This window comes from Hylobates moloch, unplaced genomic scaffold (genome assembly GCF_009828535.3).
Source record: "Hylobates moloch isolate HMO894 unplaced genomic scaffold, HMol_V3 SCAFFOLD_3, whole genome shotgun sequence".
Lineage (NCBI taxonomy): Eukaryota > Metazoa > Chordata > Mammalia > Primates > Hylobatidae > Hylobates > Hylobates moloch.
The window spans coordinates 104,913,419-104,933,328 of NW_026652278.1; the positions used below are offsets into that span (position 1 = coordinate 104,913,419).

The 19,910-nt window shown below is 39.8% G+C and overlaps 1 protein-coding gene across 5 annotated transcripts in view; it reads left to right on the plus strand.

Annotated features, from left to right (window-relative positions):
- The window catches only part of ALPK1 (alpha kinase 1), a 157,791-nt gene that overhangs the window by 85,800 nt on the left and 52,081 nt on the right, over window positions 1-19,910 (plus strand). For 4 of the 5 annotated variants that reach the window (XM_032145551.2, XM_032145537.2, XM_032145552.2 and 1 more), the window contains exons 3-4: window positions 7,745-7,965; window positions 12,544-12,698. In XM_032145551.2, coding sequence (XP_032001442.1) covers window positions 7,845-7,965; window positions 12,544-12,698 — 276 coding nt within the window. In that variant the 5' untranslated portion in view covers window positions 7,745-7,844. The remainder of the gene's footprint in view (window positions 1-7,744; window positions 7,966-12,543; window positions 12,699-19,910) is intronic. The other variant, XM_058436642.1, reaches the window with a different exon arrangement.

The following is a 19,910-nucleotide window of genomic DNA, read 5'->3' on the forward strand; positions in this document are numbered from 1 at the left end:
GCAACCAGTAGACAATGGAATATCTTTGGAGTCATTTTATTTTCCTTGACATATTTCCTAATAGGGATACTAATCGTCCAGTGAAAAAGACTCAAACACAGATGCTAAAAGAAATGGAGCTTTGAATAATCCACTTGTTTGGTTACTTTTTATAATAGCTGATTTGTCAATTATCCCATAACTAAGCCACTCAACTAAATTCTAAGTTACCAATAGAACTGAAGAATTTATATATCAAAATGACATACAGAATGTATAAACACATGACCACTTAGCTGTGAGTGTGCACATGTGCCTTAAAGTATATCACTCTAACTTTTTTGGGTATTTATTCCAGAATTATCTGTTTGTATGGTCTGATTGCTTTTCCTAGACCCTTTCTATTTGATTTTTAAGAAAAAAAAATATAGGGGAAGGATGTTAAAAGAGAAAAAGTAATTCATTGATTACCAAACATACTGGGGAACTCCCATTATTTAAATGTAAAAACAATATACAGCTCACAGAATGCCACAGTTCAGGGGAGGAAAAACTGATATGTGTTGAGATTGAAAATGATTCCTTTATAAATGAAGTTGACCAAAATTTCCAGCAGGACTGTTGCCTGAAGGAAAGTTCCTGGGCTCCAGCCTCTGTTATGCCTAACAATGAACCATACAAGTCTGGACAGATGGTTGGATTCCAAAGCGTTTCTCATGTTACAGTATTTTCTTCCTATTGTCTCCTCTGAATTCTACAGAGAAAAGGGAAAATGCTGTGACTTTCAAAAAGTATGAAGAATGTCTTCAGTACATTTCTGGGGAATTGCAAGTACTAAACATGAATTACCTTGGAAATCTCTTCTTTTTAGAAATGTTGTCTTGGCTAAAATATGATTTCTTATTGTGGATGATATGATTTATCTAACTTACTTTTATATGTAGAAATACAGAATAGATGCATTTATGTCTTTTCCTAGATCTCTTCTACGCTTCTTGTCTCAAAACATGGTAACATTGTCCATTCAGTTTTGAGCTATGGTGAAGGAGAAACTGATACTCATTCTTAATAACATTCATATCCATCCAATGCCAATATTGCATTTATTCCCCAGACAGCTCTCAATTCTGTCCAGTTTTCTACATCTCTAATACTATCGCTCTGGTCGAAAGTCCTGATACTTTTCACGTGAATTTTTGCAATAATACCTAACTGATCTTCCTGCAGTTACCTCCCGGCAAACCCCCACCCTAACGTACGCACTACAGCTAAAACAGAGTGATTTTTACCAAATGCACATCTGGCCCTGGTCCTCCTGCTACCAGTAGTTTCCTAGCACTCTTAGGATGAAGATACAATTTTTTACCAGGCACACATAGGCCTGCACGGCCCGTATTTACCTCTCCAGTCCCACCTCATATCAACTTTCTCCTTTTATCGCTAGTTCAGCCAACCTCTCCGTCTTTCATTCCCTCTCTAGTTCCTTCTACATAAGAGCCATTCCCCACCATTTTAACTTCATTAAGCCCTATCACTCTTTCAAAGCTTAATTCAGGCATCACATTCTCAAAGAAGCCTCCCTTGATCTGCCCTAGCTTTACTCAAGTGATTAGGTCAAGTCCTGTTGTTTGCCTTCATACAACTGCATGCCCTATCTCTCTTTCACATCACTTAGACAAAAGGAAGAGATTTATGATCTTGGGCATCAGGAATTGGTGTTGCAAGTGAGGAAACCAAAGCAAATAAGTATATTTAGTAATCGACTTCTAAAATTCAAGCCAATATTTCTAACCACACAAAAATATACATACATAAAAACAATATGTAAGGGTTCTCAAAAGAGCTAGGGAATTTCTTAATAAACAAATATCAAATATTATTTGGCAATAAACAACATGGTCTATTTAGACTGCTGCTGAATATGTAATTTAAGAGCTACAAGCATCTTAACAATTATTCCAACCAACTCCTTCAAAAATACAGATGAGAAAAGTCAATCTCAAAAGTGAATCTCAGAAGTCTTTCAAATAGTTAATGATAGAGTATAAAGCGGAATTAATCAACAAATATCTGTTGAACACTCTTGTGTGCATTAGTTTCCTACTTCTAGGTCCTCTTTTCATTACTATATGCTGTCTCTACTTAAGTCATTTACAGAAACAGAGTAATTAAAATTTACTTCAATTTGTCAGTATAAAGAAAACTACTTTCTTCCTTTTTTTTTTTTCTTTTGAGACGGAGTCTTGCTCTGTCACCCAGGCTGGAGTGCAGTGGCGCGATCTCGGCTCACTGCAAGCTCCACCTCCCAGGTTCATGCCATTCTCCTGCCTCAGCCTCCCAAGTAGCTGTGACTACAGGCGCCAGCCACCACACCTGGCTAATTTTTTGTATTTTTAGTAAAGACCGGGTTTCTCCATAGCCAGGATGGTCTCAATCTCCTGACTTTGTGATCCACCCATGTTGGCCTCCCAAAGTGCTGGGATTACAGGCGTGAGCCACCATGCCTGGCCTACTTTCTTTTTTAATTTTATTTTAATTGACAGATTAAATTATATATATTTATGGCCATACATTATAGAATGGTTAAATCAAACTAATTAACATTATCTCACATACCACTATTTGTGGTGAGAACACTTAAATCTACTCTTTTAGCAATTTGTGGGTATATAATATATTGTTTTTAACTATCATCAGCATGACATCCCATAGATCTCTTGAACTTTTTCCTCCTGTCTAACTGAAATTTTGTATCCTTTGACCAACATCTCCCTAATTCTCCCATCCTGCATTCTTTGGTAACCACCACCCTACTCTCTGTTTCTATGAGTTCAACAAAAGACTACTTTCTACCTTAAGGGAATGATACAGCACTAAGAAAACATAAGCCTTTAGACAAAAGGATGATGTGCTACTAAAATTATATTATAATGCAGTTTTATTTCTTTGTGCATGAGCTCTTCCTATTTCTTTATTACACCTCTCTTTCTAGATGAAGTTCTACAAAAGAATGCTAGGAAAGAGAACCCCTTTCTTGCTTTAATTTTGGACTTGAAGAAAAATGAGTCTCCAAGTTACCTGCAGCTCACGCCAAGCAAAGTTTGTTCTTAACCTTCTAAACCACCAAATGTATATTTTAATCTCAATGCTAACCTCCCATTTTAGCCAATATCTCCCTCTCTCAAGGAATGATGGGAATGAGATATCATTGCTTCATTGCTTCAGGGCCTCTTGTTCACTGTAGCCCACTAATTAGCTCTTTTATCAGCTCACTGTGGCACTCAGAAGAAATGAACATATGCTCCTGTACTCTTTGCAATAGCAGTATGAGGATAAAATTCTGAGCAGCCTTTACTGCTTAGTTCTTTTCCTAGGTAGGCAGGCTAATAGCCAGCTTGTGGCATAAAACATTGTGACTTATAGACATTTGAGTTAAAAAGGACATTGGAAACCTTTTAGTTCAACACCCAATCCATGCAGAAATACTTTTTTGAAGTATCCCAAACAGAAAAGAGATTAAATTTGTACAAGTGTACTTCAGAGATATTGTAGATTCAGTTCCAACCCTCTGCACAGAAGCAAGTATCACAATAAAGTGAGTCACACAAAGCCAGGTGCAGTGGTGTGTACCTGTAATCCTACTTGGGAGGCTGAGGTGGGAGTGTCACTTGAGCCTAGGAGTTTGAGTCTGGTTTGGACAACATAGTGAGACCCATCTCTTAAAAAAAATTAAAATTAAAAAAAAGGTGAGTTACATGAATGTTTTTGTTTCCCAGTGCATAATATTAATGAAAGTTATGTTTACACTATACTATAGTAAGTGTACAATCATATTATGTCTAAAAAAGTACTCACCTTAATTAAGAAATACTTTATTGCTAAAAAATGCTAATGATTGTCTGAGCCTTCCGCAAGTCCTAATCTTTCTGCTTTTAGAGGGTCTTGCCTCAATGTCGATGGCTGCTGACTGATCAGAGTGATCGTTGCTGAAGGCTGGAGTGGCTGTGGCAATTTCTTAAATTAAGACAACAATGAAGTTTGCTACATGGATTGAGTCATCCTTTTCCTAAAGATTTTTCTGTAGCATATGATGCTGTCTGATAGCATTCACCCATGGTAGAACTTCTTTCAAAATTGCAGTCGGTCCTCTTAAATCCTTCTGCTGCTTTACCAACTAAGTTTACATAATATTCTACATGGTTTGTTGCCATTTCAACAATGTTCACAGCATCTTTGCCAAGAGTAGATTTCATCTCAAGAAACCACCTTCCTTGCCCATCTATAAGGAGCAACGTCCCATTCATTCAAGTTTTATCATGAGATTGCAGCAATTCAGTCATATCTTAGGCTTTTCTAATTCTAGTTCTCTTGCTATTTCCACCACATCTGCAGCTACTTCCACCACTGAAGTCTTGAACACCCCAAAGTTATCTATGAGGGTTGGACTAGGTTTCTCCTGAGTTCCTGTTAATGTGGATATTTTGCCCCTCTCCCATGAATCACGAATGTTCTTAATGGTATCTAGAATGGTGAATCCTTTTCAGAAGCTCCATTAGAAGAATTTGCTTTGCCCAGATCCATCAGAGAAATTACTATAAAAGATATAAGCTATAATCACTATAAGCTATAGCCTTATGAAATGAATTTCTTCTAAGACTTAAAAGTTGAAATTACTTCTTGACCCATGGGCTGTAGAATGAATGTTATATCAGCAGGCATAAGAACAACATTAATCTTGTACATCTCAATCAGAGCTCTTGAGTGACCAGGTACACTGTCAATGAGCAGTAATATTTTGAAGGAAATCTTTTTTTCTGGGAGGTAGGTCTCAACAGGGAACTTAAAATATTCAGTAAACCACGTTGTGAACAGATATCCTGTTATCAGGCTTAGTTGTTCCACTTATAGAGCACAGGCAGAGTAGATTTAGTATAATTCTTAAGGGTCTTAGGGTTTTCAGAACAGTAAATGAATACTGGCTTCAACGTAAAGCCACCAGCTGCATTAACCTCTAACAAGAGAGTCACCCTGTCCTTTGGAGCTTTGAAGCCAGGCATTGACTCCTCCCCTCTAGATATGAAAGTCCTAGATGGTATCTTCTTCCACAAGGCTGTTTTGTCACCACTGAAAATCTGTTGTTTAGTGTAGCCACCTTCGTCAGTGATCTTTTTCTTTTTTTTTTGAGACAGAGCCTTGCTGTGTCACCCAGCTGGAGTGTGGTGGTGCAGTCACAGCACACTCCAGCCTCTATCTCCTGGGCTCAAGCAATCCTCCTACCTCAGCCTCCTGAGTAACTAGGACCACAGGTGTGCACCACCACACCCAGCTAATTTTTTTATTTTTTGTAGAGACGGGGTCTCCCTCTGTTGCCCAGGCTGGGCATCAATTATCTTAACTAGCTTTTCTATATAATTTGCTGCAGCTTCTACATCAGCACTTGCTGCTTCATCTTGCATTTTTATGTTATGCAGATGGCTTCTTTCCTTAAAACTCTTGAACTAACCTCTTCTAGCTTCCAACTTTTCTTCTGCAGCTTCCTCACCTCTCTCAGTCTTCATAGAATTGAAGGCAGTTGGGGCATTATTCTAGATGACGGTTTGGCTTAAGGGAGTGTTGTGGCTGGTTTAGTTCTCTATCCATTAAAATTTTCTCCATATCAGCAATAAGACTGTTTCACTTTCTTACCACTTGTGTGTTCTCTGGAGTAGCACTTTTCCTTTTCTTCAAGAAATTTTTTTTTTTTTTTTTTTTTGCATTCACGACTTGGGTGTTGGTCACAAGAGGCCTGTCTTTTGGCCTATCTTGACTTTCAACATACCTTTCTCTCTCAGCTTAACATTACTAGCTTTCGATTTAAAGTGTGAGATATGTGACTCTTCCTTTCACTTGAACACATAGAGGCTGCTGTAGGGTTATTAAGTGACCTAATTTTAATATTTTTGTGTCTCAGGGAATAGGGAGGCCTGAGGAGAGGAAAAGATATGGAGAAATGAGTGGTCAGTGGAGCAGTCAGAAGACACACAATATTTATGGATTAACTTTGAAGCCAGGCATTGACTCCTCCCCTCTAGATATGAAAGTCCTAGATGGTATCTTCTTCCACAAGGCTGTTTTGTCACCAATGAAAATCTGCTGGCTCCCAGACAGTTTGTGGTGCCCCAAAATAATTACAATAATAACATCAAAGATCACTGATCTCAGATCACCATAACAGATATAATAATAATGAAAAAGTTTGAAACATTCCAAGAATTACCAAAAAGTGGCACAGAGACACCGATAGTTAGACTTGCTCTTAGTGACTAATTCCTCAGTATCTCACTTAAGTGAATGCTCTTTCAAGTAACACAAATTTTGTATTTGAGCACTCTGCTTGTGTTCATCAACAAATACATTAGTATTTTAAATGAAACAAGCCTGTAATAACCTCAAGCTTTGCTTTGGCAGTTCTAGCTCTGTAATGTATGTGTGTAATGTGTGTGTGTGTGTGTTTAAACACAAAGTGTATGGAGATACGAAGTATACCTGCCAAGTTAGTATGAAAAACACAAACTTTAGATTACACAGCTCAGCTTTCATTTTCTGCTCCTGTTAAGTTACAGAATAGAAAATGAGAGAGAGAAAAAGGCTTTCCTGCTATTTCAAATTCAAAACCAACTTCTTAAAGTTAGTTAAGAAACCATTGGCTAGTAGAGCACATTTAATCCTAACACCAACACAATAATTCACTGCTTTAATATTTTCAATGGTTACTTCATTGCATGCATAAGCTCAGAGACAGAATAACTAGAGCCATCCATATATCTGTTACTTTCTTCCCTTTCAGACTCTCTTGCTTTTGGTAATAAAATTCTACATGCCCTCCAGGAGTGTCTAAACCTGACAGCAGCTCCACTATCTATTCTGGCAATGTCTAAGAGGGAATAACTTCCTGTCTTTCATTTACAGTATAATACTTTAACAAAAGAAGGATAGACAAAAAGATTTGTTAATTGAATAATGTTTTTCTATGTATTTGTCAGGCATTTTTTTTGTGTGCTGTTAGTAAGTTATTTCATTCTTGAAATTACCTTGACGGCAGTAGCTCATTAATCACACTAATATTTGCATAAGAAATCTCTCAATCGTATATATGTTAAATGACAATATAAGTAGATCCATATGACAGATCCATCCATTTGATGGATTTGGGAAATTGGGTTTTCTAGGATATCAGTTCTCTATTTTACTTGGTAATGTTCCTGGCAGTGAAGAGCTTTAAATTTGGCATTTGTCATTGCCTATCTTGGTCCAAATTATGTCATGCTAAATATTATGAAGAATACTGCACAGGGGAAATCAGCAGTGGGTTATTACCGTGTACTAGTGTCTGATATTAGAACTGTTAGCCAGATGCTTCCTGTGGACTTCTAGAGAGCAGAGAGTGTGGTGCCACTGAGCTCCAGAGGCACTGATGTGAAGTATGCAGAAGATAAATAAATCATGCAGCATATTCATTTCATTTGGCCCATGTGATTCCACTGACGTCACTGTGGATAGATAACTGGGGTCTGTACCAGGCCTCTCTCGCTTCTGCACTCTGAGGCCTTCGGAGGTGCTGCCCATCTAGCCAGGCCCTGCAGTAATTTCACACACTCCTCTAATAAAGTCCTTGGGGGCTGTCATGTATTTTCCTCTGTTTGCCCTATTATCCCTCCCTGCTTGAGTCTCACAGATAATTGATGATGCTTCAGTTAATCATTTTTCCCTCTCTTTTGTTCACCAGGTACTTCGGCCTTCAAGGGGCTCCTTTATTGAGAATCAATGTCTTCTCCTAGGTAATTGATCACCCTAGACCCAGGGACACCCAATTCATCGCAATCATCATGAATAATCAAAAAGTGGTAGCTGTGCTACTGCAAGAGTGCAAGCAAGTGCTGGACCAGCTCTTGTTGGAAGCGCCAGATGTGTCGGAAGAGGACAAGAGCGAGGACCAGCGCTGCAGAGGTGAGGTTCTGATGGGAGGCACCAGGGGTGAGCCAGCAGGTTCATTCTACTGTCCCCTGCCTGAACGACACATTCTCATCTCTGCCCTATTTTTCTTCTTTTGGCAGATGACCACCGAGAGATGAGTGGATTTCTAGGGCATGAATGGGACATGGGCTGCGGGTGGACGGGCAGGGGAGGAAGCCCACTTTGTTGCACTGAATTGCTGTCAGTTCTAATTTTAGGCTTCAGTAAACATGAGGCTACAAGAAACAGTTTAGTTCAAGAAGAACAAAGGATCCAAGTTGGCTGGTGCACGTAAATTTCAATTATTAAAAAATTGAAGCAATTTCTGAATGGTGGCACATACTTTTTTTCAAACTATGATTTTTTGCCTCATCAGTTTCCATAGACTTCTATGGTTTCCATAAATACGTCATCTCACCAGTCCAATCTCACTTTTTTGATCACCAGTACATTCGTGCGATATTCTCACACCATTTGTAAAATAAATTCTCTCATCTCGATAAATACTGATTGCATCATTACCAGGGTTTAAGAATTTGGCTTTTTGCTCATTTTATTCTTTGTGCCATTCAGAGTATCAGATAAGTCATTGGGAAGTTTCCATCACAAAGTCTAGAAAGTTAAAGCAATTCTTATTTCTTCTTTAAGCAATTTTTGAGAGGCAACCTTCTGTTTTTTTTTTTAGATTTCTTTTTAGCATTTGAATAAATTTTCCTCCACTTCCATAAGTACTGTCCTTTTTACATGCCTTTAATATTTTTCTCAGTATTTTTAGCACTTTGCTATTCCTCACAGAAACAAGATTCCCAAATAAAATGCACACTCCTCATTTTTTACTGTTGTTCATTATGTAATGGGAAAAGGTTCTGGGAGAGTCTTTTCTCCTGAGTTCTTGTACATAGGCACATACATTTTTACAAGGGCACTATTGGAAGTCTTAATTATTTGTAACCTGTCATTTGTCCTCCTTTCAAGATAAAAATCCCCTACGTCCAGTCATTTCACAGCCTCAGTTTCTGTGATACACCAATGTGTGACTTTGCTTCCTGGCTCCATGTGCCTGTCAGCCTGAGATCACTCTCGCAGATGTCAGCCTTTGTCAGGGAATGGCAGGTACTTGGCACCTATAGAATATGCTCTATGGCTGGCCCTAGTTCTCCCCAGGGGCGGTGTGTTGTGTTCTGTTGTTTCCACTGAAGTTTTTCTCTCCCTTTTACTACACCACACCCTTTGTCTCCTCAGCCAAATTCCTTTAAGCTTTGTGTTCTCCCTGGTGAAGACTCTGAGCTCCCAATTGAGTAGCATTTTCTTTTCTTTTTCTTCCCGAGTGCCACAGAATAGAAGAAGTAATCAGTTTAGTTCCAGATAAGGCAAATCACGGCTGTAAAATCACTGAATTAGACATGGCCCTTCAGGTAAGCTGCTTGGGGAAGTAAGTGATCAGAGAGGCAGAGGAGGTTACTGCTGGATCTGGGGCTGAGTGCCCGGCGTTGGCTGAATCCAATAAACCGACGGGGAAGGACGCCTCCTAAGCAGAGCCATTGGCAGCCGTAGCATCAGCCTCAGCCCAAGGGCGGCGCTGCGCGTCCCACCCGAGCCCACCGTGCGGATGAAGTGCAGCCTGCACCGGATTCCTTCCCTCGGCAGGTGGCTGCGGAGCGGCACGAGCAGGCGGGTCGTGCCGCCACCGATGTCGTCACCGCATGTGCTCCCAGAGAAAGGCATTAGTACAGGGTCACTTATGGCAGCGGGGCGAGCCAGCAGACCCTGCAACACAAACACTGAGGTTTTTCTTCTTCTCCCTCCTCCTCTCGACGCCATGATTTTCCCTCAGAAACTGTCCTTGTCAGCATGGGTGACTACCCCAGCAACTTCCCCAGAGATGGAAAAGGAACTGAAATCCAGAGATACATTTTAAAAACATAGTTTAGAGGCATATTTTATTTCAGGGTGCCCCACAGGACATTCTGACGTGAGGTGTGGGGAAAGGGTGATGTGGAGGAGGAAAAATTAGTTATAAAGAACAGACTTTTTCATTACCATGAAGAAATTTGAAAATATGAACACTATTCAGTCCAAAGTGTGATAAAATTCTATGAACCCAGAAATCACATTTCCTTTGTCATGTGACTGCTCATATTGACTCAGTGTTCAAATAATTTAAATAATTTATTAGCTAAACTGGGAGACTTCTGAGAGTGAAAAGGAGCACTGTTAATTTAATAAGGACCCTAGGACCACACAGGACAGTCCTAAGCAAACAGGACTAAGGGGTCATCCTGTCTGTGACTGTTTAGAAATGCTCTTAAAGAAATGTTGTCTACAACTATATTGAAAGCAGTTTCAGAAGTTGAAATTATGTCAGTGGCTGTAAGAGGGTCAGGTTTTCCAGCAGAATGTGGCCACGTAAGTCCCTAATCCTGTGGGTCTGCTTTCAAGGGGGAGCGCCATCAGTCACACAGTAGATGCTCAGTAGTCCTGGACTGCTCAATGGAGATAGGGGGTGATAATTTCAGTGTGATACCTGTAAGCCATCCTTGGTAATCAGTGTGAATCATTCATTGGCATAGCCCATGTGATATCCCCTCAATGCCAAACAGTCCTTCCCCACCAGAAAACTTCCTTGCATTTGCCCAGTTCATAAATGGTTCTAAATGGTTCATAAAAAGGGATCACAGACCAAGTTAGATTTTCTCTCTCCTTTTTTGTTTTGTTCTTTCTATCATATCTCTTTTGCTGTATTTAATATGTTTCACATAGATACTAGATGAACCATGTCTTTTTTATAGATGATACAAAAATATTTTCAAAGGGCCAGCTAGAAGATGAACCTTGTCTTTTAATCATACTGGTCTTTCACCTATCATGGTTTGACTTATAAAAGTGATGAGACATGATGCTTGTCTTCAGGGAGATAGCAGTCCAGTGAGAGACAGAAATAGTTACAGAGCAGTGGGATGATGGCTGAAAAGAGCCTGCTCCCTTGGGTTTGGAAGTGCTCAGAGCAGGTGCTCAATTCCACTGTGAAGTCATGGTGGATTGAGGAGAAGTGGCAATGTTTGCATTGAGTGCTGAAGCCAGTGGGCCTGAATTTGGTCACAAGGCACTGGGGGAAGGCAATCCAAACAGCCAGAACTGGATTTGCCAAACCATTGAAGATTTTTATTCAGGGCAATGGACTGGTCCATCTTGTTTTTAGAAAAATGAAGCTTGACAATGTGCAAGAGGGACTGGATGGAGCAAGATTCAGACAAAAATTCAGGCAAGAATTACTGCCAAGGAAGAGGAGGAAATGGATTTTAGGAGCCACAGGATTTGACAACCAATTAGGTTTGGGGAAGAGAAGAGAACACAAAGTCTAGATTGACTCCTGGGTTTCATATTTGGGGAACTTAGTAAATGGTGGTACCAGTCATTAAAACACAGATTTATAAGGGAAAACAGATTTAGAAAAAGGTGATGAGTTCAGTTTTGGATGTTGAGCATGAGAGGCTTGCAAGACAAGTACCTAGAGATTTACAGCTGGCAGTCATATATACAGGTCCTTTATTTATATGGCAGTCATATATACAGGTCCATATATACATAATCCTTTATTCAGAACCCTGGCATCACATGTGTACTTCAGAATTCAGAATTTTTCTGGTGTTAGGAGGGTCTTCTGGTGCCCATTAAGAGTAGATTTGGTGCCCATTAAGAGATTTAATATATCTACTAATGTGAAACAGGGCCATTTCACAATTAATTTACACCTGTATATTACATTCATACTTCAGTAGCAGGTGGAGTGCAGTCAAACACAAAAACTTTTGCAGCAAAACTTTTGAGCAATCTCACTGAGTCCTTAACCAGGACTGTAAATAGCCTCTAGTCAATTCAAGTCTGTTTCGGGTGCCAAACGTAAGAAAAATTTCCAATTGCTAAAGCTGCTTGGGTTTCCAAAGTTTCTATAGGAGATTATGGACCACTATAAGTAGATTTGGTGCCCATTAAGAGATTTAATATATCTACTAATGTGAAACAGGGCTATTTCACAGTTAATTTACACCATTTCAAATCTGATTTGTGTTTTTCATAGTTCTTGTCTGTATTCAAATGTAGTCCATATCGAAGGGATGAGAAAGTGAAGTCTTAGAGAAGCAAAAAGAGGTTGTACAAATTAACACTGCATCACCCACCTGCCACAAGCCCAAAATGCCATTCCATTTCAGGCCCTTTCTCATTTTACAGGGAAAATAATATTTCCTTCATTCCTTTCTCTGATTCTTCATGCAGAGATAGTCACTAAAGTGCTTTACTTCCTGCTAAAAACCTTTCTTAATGCCTGACTACCCCAATTTACCTGTAGGGCAAAGTCGGCCAGGGCCACCCCTGACAGATAGCTCCTCACTGTTATTCTTTTGAGTCAGAACCAACAGCTTAGACCAGCCAGCAAGAGGCAGGGAAAAGGTTTTTCTCTCTTTTTTTTTTTTTTTTTTTTTTTTTGCCACTGAGGTGCTTCATCATAACATTGGTAGCTCAACAGCCTTTTCTTTGACTGCAATTTCCTTACCTGAACTCTGACCTTTTCAGCTTCACTCCCCGGCGAGTTAAGGACCCTGATGCAGGAGGCAAAGGAAATGAAGTGGCCCTTCGTGCCTGAAAAGTGGCAGTACAAACAAGCCGTGGGCCCAGAGGACAAAACAAACCTGAAGGATGTGATTGGCGCCGGGTTGCAGCAGTTACTGGTAGGAAGAGCCACACCACCTGTTCCTCTGATATTCCCAAGTGAGGCATTTAGACTCTAAGTGGCCTAATAGATTAAATTTCTTTGAAGCACAAGACAGCCCCCTACCCTTATGGTCAGCTCTGCCAGATTGACTAATGTGGGGGAAATAGCTGTTTGAAAAGCATTGCTTGCCCATAAGATCTTGTGTTGTAAAGCCAAATCCAGTAAAAGTGAAGAGTGGTCAGTGGGTCTAACATGAACCCTGTCATCTTGAAATATTTACATATCCTTGGTGGGCCGAAGAAGCAGATTTGATTTCACCATTCCTCGCAGCATTTTAATTTTGAAATGCTACTTTCTAAAAGTTAAGCTTAAAAAAATAAATGCACCCTTATTTCATTAGTGTGACTTGCTGTCTAAGCTATTGAAGTCTGGCATATTCCTTCCCTGAGCCCCACCCAGGGTCCTGTTGACTTTCTTATATCCTCAAGATTAAGGCTGTTCAGGAAGCATCAAGTCAAAGTCATTGACATGCTTATTTCTCAACTCATTTATTGGAAATTAATTGAACTGGTACCTCTATGCCAGACAGAAGAGAGCCTGAGGAGTAGCACAGGAACTCAAATTGCAGATCAGGATTCAAGCTGTGGTTCTGGGGATGACATAGGGAGAACCATTTTCTTTTTGATAGCATTGCTTTTTACCCACATTCTCTCAGCTGATTGTCAAGGAAGAAAGCTTGCTAGTTTATATATATATATCTTTTCTCAGATAAAAGATATATTTGTCAGGCATTAAAGCATGACAATATCCTAACATTTTTACTTTATTGGCTTACATAAGATTGTATTTTTGAGTCATCCCAAAATAAATATATAGACATTGTCTTTGCCCATTCAAGCAAAAATCTAAGAAAGACCCCCTGATCTATAGAAACACAGGAGCATCTTTAGAGACTTAATAGAAACAGTAAAACCCCACCTCACTCATCCTCCTAAAAAACAAACAGAACAGGTTAAGCAGACTGGGGATTGCAAGCAAAGGAAAGTGAATACTTAAGGAGAACACAATGGTGAGCCAGGGTTTTAAATAAATGTGGTCAGTATTAGTGGAAAAGTAGAATAAAATAATAACTATAACTTAACTATCACTATAGAGTTTACAAAGTGCTTGCATATGCATCATCTCATTTAATTCTCTATAGCCTGAGGGTGATTCAGATGCTCTTTGACTTGCGAAGGAGTTGCCCCAGTAAGTCCATCATAAGTTGGAAATATAATTAGTCAAAAATATTATACATTAAAAATGCATTTTCTACACCTAACCTACTAAACATCATAGCTTAGCTTAGCCTACCTTAAGCAAGCTCAGAACCCTTACATTAGTGTACAGTTGGGCAAAATCATATAATATAAAGCCTATTTTGTATTAAGGTATTGAATATTTTGTGTAATTTAGTGAATACTGTGCTGCAAGTGAAAAACAGAATGGTTGTATTCTACTAAATGTATATTGCTTTCACACCATCGTAAAGTAAAAAAATCGTAAGTTGAACCATTGTAAGTTGGGGGTCTCTTGTATTACCATTATCATCCCTCTTTTATGAACAAGGAAATTAAGGTGCAGAGAGATTAATTTGCCCAGGGGAACAGACCAGTAAGTGGTGAAATTGTGACTTACAGCCTTCTTCATCCAACTCCAATTCTCCATCAGGAAGCACCAAGTGAAGAGCTTGAAAAAACAGGTAGAAGCCATGAGGTTTACTTATTGTATCCAAAGTAAGCTGTAGGCCGCCCAGTAATACTTTTTGTATTGATGATGGAAATGTTCTACAGCTGTGCCGTTCAATATGGTAGCCACTGGCCACAGATGGCTCTCAAGCACTTGAAATGTAGTGAATGGGACCGAAGAACTGAATTTTTATTTTAGCTATTTTTTATTCATTTCTATGTAAATAGTCACATGTGGCCAGGGCTGCCATTTTATTGGACAGTGCAGCTCTAAAGCAGTGGCTATAAATGTGAGACCTCCCAACAACAGATTAGCATCACCTGAAATCTGGTCAGAAATTTAAATTCTTGGGTGCAAATCAAAAACCCATACTGAATCAAACACCCTGGGGGTGGGAGTCCAGCAATCAACATTAGACAAGCCCTCCAGATGATTCTGATGCTAAAGTTTGAGAATCACTGTTCACAGGGAAGAGTAGAGTGGCAAGCAAGGGGGAAAGGCAGAGAGCCTGAATGGGGATACAGTGGAGAGGGTCAAGGTAAGGAGTAAGGAGAATCCAGTGAGAAGGCTGTAGGAGACCAATCCAATAAAAAAATCTCTTTTCCATCAATTCTGGGAACTGTTGCTTAGACTGGAGCCCTTCTGCAAAAGCTGATGGTCACTTTACTTGCTTGGAGATCCCTTGTGGAATTAGCCTAGTGGCATAAAAGAACTTTACAAACCTCCCAAGGAAGGCAAGAGCAAAACGGCCTCGAAAGAGGGAGTGACTCGGATTTGACCTTTGGGCTTAGCAGGTTTCTCTGACTTTTGAACATAGGCTGAGTGATGTGGCACATCACTATAACTGGGGTTTACTCCCCTTGTTCCATCCTGCAATCACCAGGTCCCCTGAGCCCTGCATTCAAAGTTGGTAGTGACGTTAGCTTAAAAACTGAAAATGATGTTTTAAACATCATTAAAGACATCAGTCCTGCTGCATTGGGGGTTTAATGTGAGTTAGGAGAGAAGCTGCTCATAGTTGGTAGACTATTTTAAGAGCCCACTTATGTATGATATCTCCCACTATGCCTCTCTATACTACACAAATTTCACAATTGGAGAAATAGAAGCATAGAGAATTTAAGAGGTTTGAGCCCAGCTCACAAGGTCACTCAGTAGCAGCTCTAAGGGACGCTATCTATTAGGTCTTCTTTAGTCTCTAATGTATTTAATCTGGCAGCTTTTTGAACTCTGAGCATCATTTTCTTTAGCTTGCCCAGCAAGCTATAAATCAAGCAACCGCACCTCCTAATGACTTTTAGGATGTTCTCCTATTGTGCCAGACCCCAAGTGCACAATTGCTAAACCACTCTGTTTTGTAAATATGGAGAACCATAGCACCCTGTGAGTCAGGCACTCCTAAGATCTATTTTTAATATCTTAGATTATTAAAAATAGTTTGAATAAATTCGATGATTTGTTTTTGTTCCATTGTATCCCAATCTGGTCGATTTCAATATTAGAGTTTGTCAGAGCTGGATGGTCATATTTTAATAACTGATTAATTGTGAAATTCCATTCTCATGTAAAAAATAGTTAAAGATTACTGAGTTTGTCTTTTCATGTTTTCTCTCTTTTTATAGTTTATTCATAAATATAAACTTTCTGTGATTTTTTTACCTTGAAATGAATCCTTCCCATAAAATGTTTCCCCTCTGTTTTTCAAATTAGCATTGTACTCAGAGCATAAACACTGTGTCTTTAATTCCACAAATAACAGATCGAAGTTGAGAACAGAATGCTTAAGAAAAAGGCAAGTCACAAACAACTGTTTTCCACAGTTTATGAGTTGGTAAAATTAAGAGTCATTTATAATGTTATTCTCTTGGGCTGAACTTAACCAAGAAAAATGATACATGTTTTGTGTTTTGCTTTCTGGTCTCCACTGTGTTCCCATTTCCTCCCTCCCCACTGCTCTCCTCCCCTCCTCCCTGACTCTCCAATCCCTTTTCCTTTGGTGTGTGGCCACAGACAGAAATTTATGGCAGGGGCCAACCTCCTTTACACTCCACACAAAGCTTGCTGACTTGAGAGGGTTTGTCCGCGCTCTCCCAGAAAAAACACCTGCAGTACGCTCCCCAAGAAACCTGAAGAGATGGGAGATTAATGTGGCTGTAATAGCTGGGCAGTGTTTTTGGTATTATGCCCTCTCCCTAGGTAGATGGGTCTTTTCCGAGATGATACCAATTATTTATTGCTGAAACATCTGTTGATAACTGCAGCTGCCCTTGTAAAACAAAGCATATCACGAGGTCACAGGCTATGGGGACCTAAAATCCTACCTCATGCTAGTTTCAGTCTATTCAGCAACACCCTCAAGTCCATGGGTTACCATCATCTTTAATGTCTCATCGTGCCATAGAAAATACTTTGTAAACACCGAGCTGCCCTGCCCTATAGGCTTTGAAGTATTATTTCATCTTCATTGGTAATTTATATTCCAGTGCCATTGTACTGTGGGAAAAAGAGGGGGAACCTTTTTTGTTTTCCATTTAATTGTATATCGCCTGACACTTTGACCTGTATTATTAGTATTAGTCAGAAAAAGGATTTTCTCCCTCTCTTATTTAAAAATAAAATTTCAAGGGAAAGTAAGCGCTCCTTCAGCTCTTTTCACTCAAAACAATGTTTACACTCTGAGAGGGAGAGATGAAAAGCATGAGCAACTTTTTTCAAGTGTCGGAGAAGGGCATTTCAGTCTGTGAAAGAGAACAGTAAGGCCCTTATAAATATCATTCAGCAAAACCTTTGATGGGTTTTTCAAAAAGTATTGAAGGCATTTAGCGTTAGCTTCTGTTTAGCTCAGCTTTGGGCCATGGCGGTGGAGTGCTAGCTAGGAAAACCCATAGAATGCTAACTTGCTGCTGAGGTGCCGGGGAAGGACTCAACATGGATGCCACCTTGGGAATTTTTCTTTCTGTAGTTTTCTCTCTTCTAAATAACAACAAAAAATGTCTAGTTAATTAAAAGAAAATATGAAAGTAAAGCTTTCAAAAGGTAAAGTAAAGGGTGTGTTTGGATTTGCAAGTGGGAGCAGATTGGGCTGCAAGGCCAAGAGCTGTGTGATAGCCCTGAGTTTGGACATTCCCTGCACAGGTTTGGGGGTCCTGATGCTGGAGGGAGACTGGCCTATTTCTGTGGAGGGAGGGTCCTGCTGTCAGTCAGCCCTGGATTTACTGTGGTGCCCACTCACAGAGATACGAGATCATTTTTGTAGGTTGGCACTAAAAGCACAGTCTGAGGACATGAAGCAGGCTCAGAAGGAGGATATTCCTTTTCCCATGTCCTTTTCAACTCTACAACCATGAAAAATGGGTAATCTGATAGCCCTGATGTTGTAAATATTTCTGGAAAGTATCTGTGGTGCCTTGGAGTGATTAGAAGAGACACCATAATAATAATAATAATAATAATAAATGTTGAACTGTTTCCTTATGCTATTTTGTGGAAAACCTCTGTGGATGAATAAAGTTCGATCAATTTAGTCCCAAGAATTTTTTTAACTTTTATTTTAAGTTCAGGGCTACACGTGCAGGTTTGTTATGTAGGTAAACTTGTATCACAGGGGTTTGTTGTACAGAGTATTTTGTCACCTATGTACTAAGCCTAGTACCCATTAGTTATTTTTCCTGATACTCTCTCTCCTCCCACCATCCACCTTCCAATAGGCCCCAGTGTGTTTTTCCCTTCTAAGTGTCCATGAGTTCTCATCATTTAGCTCCCACTTAGAGTGAGAACATGCGATATTTGGTTTTCTGTTCCTGTGTTACTTTGCTAGGGATAATGGTCTCCAGCTCCATCTGTGTTCCTGCAAAAGACATACTCTCATTCTTTTTTATGGCTGCATAGTCAGAATATTTTTTCTAATATGTCTCTTTGTATTATCTTGGTGCCTTTGACTTGTTGATATTTTTATTTTTATACTACTTAAGATGTTAGAGGGGTGAGATTTAAAACATGAATAAACATGAATAAATATAAGAGTTGGTCATTGCAAGATTGTAGAAAATGCTTTAAAAATGCCTAGTGTGACTAACTTGTGAGCTCAGGGGATGGAGGAGAGACTTTAGCAAAAGGAACCAAAGTATGAATTTATTAGGAAACGAAATATCAAGTTAAAGAAAGTTATGGAAACAATAAAATTCCCTCCACAAATAAGCTCTTGATTAAAAGATATCCTTAAAACTAATTTTAAAACATTTATTCCAGGTGCCGATTTTTTTATTAGTAATAGAGAATTCAAAAGCAGTAACAGGTGCTGTTTAGATTATGATTCTTTCATCATTTTTCATCTTATGTGCTTTGGGGCTTTCATAGCAGAAATCTTTTTCATCAGGTTGCAAAAAAAAAAACACACAAAGTGAAGATAAACTCTGAATTCATTCATTCATTCAACAAACTTTACTGGGTGTCAGCATGTGCCAGATGTTTGATAGAACACTGAAAAAAGTGCAGAAGAAAGAGAAGACCCAGTTCATGTCCTGGAAAACTACAAAAATGAAGAGAGAGGGCAACCTTTGTCAAAGTCCAGCTTATTGGAATGGTTCTTCCCACGTATTGACCTCCTAATATGTGGCAGTTGCTCAATCTATGTTCTTTCAGCTATGACAACAACCCTTAAAGAGAAGTATTATAATTCCCTTTTCACAGTTAAGAAAAGTAATGCTCAGAGAAGTAACTTTTCAAAGTCACAATTTGAACTCTCCATCTCTCTATGGACAGCTCTGTTCTTTCCATTCAGGGGCACACAAGGAGGGCCATGGTGGCTTTTTTTTTTTTTTTTTTTTTTTTAGATAGCGTCTCGCTCTGTTGCCCAGGCTGGAGTGCAATGGCGTGATCTCGGCTCACTGCAGCCTCCACCTCCCGGATTCAAGCGATTCTCCTGCCTCAGCCTCCTGAGCAGCTAGGACTACAGGCATGCACCACCACTCCCAGCCAATTTTTGTATTTTTAGTAGAGACAGGGTTTCACCATGTTGGCCAGGATGATCTCAATCTCCTGACCTCGTGATCCACCCGCCTCAGCCTACCAAAGTGCCGAGATTACAGGTGTGAGCCACTGCACCTGGCCTGTGCTGGCTTTTAAGATGTTGAGATACCAGTGGTTGGTCACAGCCATGGCCAGGGGTCTGATTGCTCCTACGCTTGCCCTGACTAATTCAGGAACCTCTGGATCTTGCCATGATCTGAAAATGAAAGTTTGTCTCAGAAAGAACCTTGCTCCAGCCAAATGTCTGGTGTCTCTGAGGCTGCAACAATTGTATTTTGTTTAGGTCTCCTAGATAAGATAGCAGATCAGGAGAATGGAGTATGAGGAAGGGAGCTGAGCTACTTGTCAAAGGCAGAAGAACATGTGGTGACCGGTTGGACAGACAGGGTGGGCACTAAGTATAAGATTTCAGTCTCGCGATGTGCAGGGCAGTGATGCCTTTACCTGAGAGAGCACAGGAGGGGAAGCTGGC